The sequence below is a fragment of the Leptonotus elevatus genome, chromosome 8 (genome assembly GCF_054856555.1).
Source record: "Leptonotus elevatus isolate MCC_2025b chromosome 8, RoL_Lele_1.0, whole genome shotgun sequence".
Classification (NCBI taxonomy): domain Eukaryota; kingdom Metazoa; phylum Chordata; class Actinopteri; order Syngnathiformes; family Syngnathidae; genus Leptonotus; species Leptonotus elevatus.
The window spans coordinates 26,608,305-26,614,300 of NC_141246.1; the positions used below are offsets into that span (position 1 = coordinate 26,608,305).

At 40.8% G+C, this 5,996-nt stretch overlaps 1 protein-coding gene across 1 annotated transcript; it reads left to right on the forward strand.

Annotated features, from left to right (window-relative positions):
• The first annotated feature begins 322 nt into the window (after positions 1-322).
• LOC147170326 (uncharacterized) lies at positions 323-4,912 on the forward strand. Its single transcript, XM_086082133.1, has 5 exons — positions 323-959; positions 1,037-1,087; positions 1,173-1,223; positions 1,296-1,328; positions 1,412-4,912. The coding sequence occupies exons 1-5, from the start codon at positions 789-791 to the stop codon at positions 1,505-1,507; spliced, it is 402 nt and encodes a 133-aa protein (XP_085938259.1). The 5' UTR covers positions 323-788; the 3' UTR covers positions 1,508-4,912.
• The last annotated feature ends 1,084 nt before the right edge of the window (positions 4,913-5,996 follow it).

Below are 5,996 nucleotides of genomic sequence, written 5' to 3' on the forward strand. Positions count from 1 at the left end.
TCCTGTACTCAAGTTTTATGATGTGAACCGAGCTACTGCTGTATCGGCTGATGCAAGCAGCTATGGCATTGGAGGTGTGCTGCTACAACAACACGACGGGAACTGGAAACCGGTTGCTTACTGTTCTTAAATAGAAAAAGAATGTCTGGCAAGTGTGTGGGCATGCGAAAGGTTTGAGAAGTACCTGGTTGGGCTGGAGAACTTCAAGTTGGTCACCGACCATAAACCACTGGTGCCGCTGATGAACAAAAAGGATCTGGATAATGTCCCTTTACGTTGCCAATGACTCTTAACTCTTTGACTGCCATAAACGTTATAAAACGTTTAGCATAAACCTAGGGAAGGGCGCCGAGGACGTTAAAAGACGTCCCCTATGTTTTTTTTGTTTTTTTTTTGAAAACGGGTGCAGGAAAGCCTTGGGCAGCTGTGCTGAAAGTATCAGGCAGATCAAGTAAGTTTAATGACTCGTTTTGGCCTCTAGATGGCAGCGATGACTCTCCTTGCACTTTGGGTGTGCCGCCCACCGTGGGCGTCGGTATAAAAGGTGAGGCGGAGCTAGAGTGGAGTGGAGAGGATAATGGAGAAAGCAAAAAGCATGGAGGAAGAGAAAGCAAAAATGACGACCGGTGGAAAGCAGCTCACGCTTGATCGATATTTTCAAAAAGAAACCAGTACTAAATTGAATGTTGGTGGCGATGATGATGATGATGGCGACAACGAGATTGACGCCGAAGTTGCGGCTTTGACGCGACGTCTTCGGCCACGTCTTAAAGCGACGCCGGTTAGCGATGCTAACGCCGGAAAACGTGGTGCACGTCCAAGTACTTCTGCAAACGCGGACGTTGATTCGGACGACGAAGAGTACCCCGAGTCGGATGGCTATTCTTCGGAGGAGTGGGTACAGTCGGATCTTCGAGAAAGTGATTCGGACAGCATTTCATCCGCAGAAGACTGTGAAGGTAAGCGCAAACTTGCTATGAGATACTTTTCCGGCACGCTGCTAGCACCTCGTGTAACGTGAATGTACAATTCATAGATCGTGGATCGTGCTCACAGCCACAACCTACAGTTTCCACGACAAAGAGAGGTATAAAAAACGTGTTTTCAATACACTGCAACAACAAAAGAAAACGGTCTTTCGATATGATTGTAATTGTATATATTTATTTCAGCTGCAGCTCGTCGGGCTCAAGGTGACGCGTCTCACCGTGAGCAGAATAAAGGTAAAAAAAAAATGATTCTCCAACTCAGCACGAGTAAAATATTTGATGGTAAATGTCTTCTATAATTTACAGAATGTGCATCAACCAGTGAATCCAAGAAAAAAGGTAAACATATATATTTATATATATATATTGCTTCACACTGATCTAAAATAAATATTATATGATATTGAAATGTATATTTGCAGATCCCAAAAGTTCTGGCTGGCATGAAACAGGCTGGCAGCCAAACACATTCCTGTTTACTGAAACTCCAGGACCAAGGGGTGCCGCAGCAGAGCTAAATTCAACCCTGCCAGCTGACTTCCTGCAACTATTCATCTCAAACGAACTTCTCCAGCACATTGCTGATCAAACAAATTTATATGCACGTCAATCCATGCAGAAGCAGACTGAAAGTCTGCCACACTGCAGGAGTCGTGCTTGGAAGCCAGTGTCTGTATTAGAATTGAAAACATTTTTTGCACTCCAATTTCTTACTGGGTATATAAAAAAGCCCAGTATAGAAATGTATTGGACTCAGGATGAAATTGAAACCACACCATTTTTTAGTCGCGCGATGCCTCGAAACCGCTTCCAGCTTATCTGGAGTTACCTACATTTTAACAATAATGAGAGACATAGTTCAGATGACAAATTATTTAAAATCCGCCCTGTGTTCAACCATATTGTAAATAAATTTAAAGAACTGTTCCAACCCGGTAGGAATGTATGTATTGATGAGGGAATGATGAATTTTCAGGGCCGTCTATCGTTTAAAGTTTACAACCCCCAAAAACCAATCAAATATGGAATTAAGTCATACATCCTGTGTGACTCCCAAACAGGATATTGTTTTAATATGCAACCTTATGTTGGTACTAGTTGTTCTCTGCCGGATACCGTGTTTAATTTGCTAGATCGTCTGCCAGGAAATGGGTACACGCTCTTTATGGACAATTTTTATAATTCAATTGGGTTGTGTGAACGTCTCCTGGCAGCACGTACAAATGTTTGTGGAACACTGAGAAAAAATAGGGGTGAACCAAATGAGATCACTTCTCTTACAAACACTGGCCTTGGGGTGGGGGGGAAATTGGTGAGACACAACACAAATGTGTTGGTTGTGGCATGGCAGGACAAGCGTTTGTTGAGGATGGTGACTACTTTTCACAAAGATGAAATGCGGACAGTTGATGTGTGGCGGAAGGCACTAAAAAAAAGAGTGCCTTTCCCGAAACCTGTATGTGTTTTGGACTACAATTCCACAATGAATGGCGTGGATAAGATGGATCAAAACATTTCTTATCACCCATTCACGAGGAAGACATTGAAATGGCACAAAAAATTTGTTGCCTATCTGTTTCAAATATGTTTGTTCAATGCCTTCATCCTCTACAAAGCTAAACATCCTGGCAAATGTTAAACATACAAGTGAAGTTTGGGATTTTTTGGGGCATGCACCGTGTAGTTATTAAGCATTTAGTCTTTCATGGCATAGGAAATATGAAACACAAAATATGATGCCCCGCCTCCAACAAATAGTATTTGTAAAAGTAAAGATTTTTTTCCCCTGTTGATGGGCCCGGTCTAGACATGGTTAGGCCAAGTTTGAAGTCAATCGGATCAAACGTGTAGGAGAAATGGGAAAAAACCCTAACCTAACCCTGTAAATCAGCAAAAATCTGCAAAAATCGGACATTCAAAAATTTGTAGCTCACTTCCTGTTCATTTTAGCATATGGCTCCAAGAGACTTTTTTGTAGGTCTTGGGCTCCCTCATATACCAAAAAATGTTCGTAGATCTTGCGTAAACGTACAACAGGGAATGCTTCGTAAAAAAAATTGTAGTGGGCGCTACTGAGACATTTTTGTAAAAATCGTAAAATACATGATAAAATATTGCTCATCAGGCCAGATGTTTGTACAATGTTTCATGAGTTTCTGTGCATGTTTAGGCCCTCAAAATCAGCGTTGTATTCTTGGCAAACAGTGCCTTGCCACGCCCAGAACAATTCGCGAAAACTCACAAACTTCATGTTGTGACATCATTAAGGCCTAAACACTCTTCTGAGCAAATATGAGGTAGATCCAGTTAACGTGGTTGGAGAAAAACGTCGTAAATTATTATTTATTTTTTTTGCCATTAGGTGACGCTATCAGTATGATGAAATATATAAGTTTGTAGATGTCTTCAGCACTGGACTCATCAAATGCGTGAAATTTGGAGAAGATAGGATCATCTGGGTCAAGTTAAAGCAGCTTTTATTGTCACGGTGAATCATCAGACTTTGCAGCACCATCACAATATTTGGTGTGGGGCATGATCTATATGTTAAGGCTTCTGTGACAAATCTTCAACTGGATCCCTTTCATGGGCTCGGTGCAGAAGATGAAAATGTAAAAAACATAGATTTTTGTTACCACTAGGTGGCGATAGAGATATAACTGAATATTATCATATAGATGTCTTCAGGTCGCAACATGAGAAGTTTGGGATTTTTTTGAGCTTGTGCAGGGGAGTTATTACGTATTTTGTCTATAATAGCGAAGGAAATATGATTTTTGTTGTTGTTCTGGCGTCCTACTAGCCGTGGATGGCCGTGGTCTCTGCGTTGGTGATCAACAAACGAGATGGAACCAGATTTGCGAGCTCTTCATTTTTGCTTTATTCACCAGCACCATGTTCAGCAGTGAAGCCCCCTCCACATACAACAGGCTTCTCCCAAACCGATTTCTGACACACTCTTAAAAAGTGGTGGCCTCAACCACCAACCTTAATTGAAGGATGACCCCGCCCATATACAAAACACCTACAAACATTTTACACAACTGGAAAAAATACATACAGCTATATATATATATATATATATATATATATATATATATATATACATATAAAAATAAATGCAGTCCATGTTATGTTCTTACAAATCACGTGAACAATTCAAATAAGAATTGCTTCCCAATAGAAAGAAGCGTATCCCAATCCTCCTCTTCTGGCTGCCACTTGGGACAGTCCAATGAGTCCAATCAATGGGAATGATTTGCACCTCACCTGCACTCACATGGGCGCGCCTCCATGCGAGTGCTCCAATCAAATGTTTTCAGTGAGGGAGGGTGGACAGCTCCCTCACAAATGGGATTAAAAATGTAAAAAAAAAAAAAGATCAGATGTTTAAGAAAAAGGATAGAGTTGAAGAGGCTGATGAAGACACAGATGCAAATAAAATTTGTAGAACACCACCCAGGGATGATGAGAGAATTAAGGTAACCCAGACTCACAGAAGGGGGAGGGGGTTAGTAAGTACTGTACAGACGATGCTGCTAGCTAGCCCTACTGTCTGGGTAGAAAAAAAGAGCAATTCTGGCAAAAAATAATAATGGCTACATGATTAAAATAGGTATCTTTCGAGGCTGCACCTCCTTTCATAAAGTGAAGCAACTGGGTGTACAAGCAACTTTAAAAAAAAGTCAATGTTTACTTTATCTTCAAAGTATATTCCATTTCAACGTGCACAATGTAAAAATCATTTGTGAGTCATTTATTTTCGTTAATTTATGTTTCTCATTTATATCCTTAAAGTTCTAATGTTATGTTCTAAAGCAGTGGTTCTCAACCGCGGTCCTCGAGTACCCCTATCCAGCCTGTTTTCCACGTCTCCCTCCATAAGCAACACAGGTGTTTGAAACGATCAGCTAATCAGCAAGCTCTGCATGAAGCCTGATAACGGTGGTCCTCAACTGTGTTAGCTGGGGAGACATGGAAAACAGGCTGGATAGGGGTACTCGAGGACCGGGGCTGAGAACCAGTGTTCTTATTAACTACTGTATTTTATTTTATATTATAAGCCGCACTTTTAAGTCTTAGATTTTCTCAAAAATCGACGGTGCGTCTAATAGTCAGGTGAGCCTTGTGTGTGAACCAAGGTCCAAAATCCCATTTTTTTGAGTGGCATGTCGGTGGTTGGAGGAGGAATTTTAGATACAAATGATATTTTAGAGAAATATCAGTCTAGTTTTAGGATCGTACCAAGACTGCCTTTTTAAAGATTTTAAATGATATCAGGTGGAATAGGGACTTGAAATAACTTACAGTCTTGGCGCTACTGCTTTGATATGATAGATCACCACATTTTATTCAATAAACTTAGAAATCTGGTGTGCATCTCTGGTACTGCTTTTAACTGGTTTTATTCCCATCTCACAGACCGATATTTCTTTGCAAGTATGGATACATGTTCCTCTGGAACCCATGGAATTAAATGTAGGGTTCCCCCCAAGGTTCAATTTTAGGCCCATTATTTTTTTATCTTTACATGCTTCCCCTTGGGGAAGTCATCAAAAGACATGGCAACGTCCACAGTTAAGCTGACTATACACAGCTGTGCATCGCCGTGTCTCCTGATGACATGGGGCCTATTGAAGGGTTAAGTCATTGATGGCAGAAAATTTCCTACAGCTCAACCAGGATAAAACAAAGGTTTTAGTTATGGGTCCTGAAGGTCAGCGAGAAACTTTTACCAAAACTACGAGATTTTAAACCTTCACAAGAAAAATAACTTATAGCTTAGTTTTATTCCTTATATTAAGAATGTAACCAATATTCTTTATTATTTTTTTCTTGTCGCTTAGATTACTGTTACGCCCTGCTGTAGTCTAGTCTTTCTAAAAAGAACATTTCAAGCCTACAACTACTTCAGAATGAAGCCGCACGTGTGCTGACGGGGACCAGAGGGCGGGAGGACATTACACCAGTTTTAAAATCGCTGCATTGGCTCCCCGTGTGTTTCAG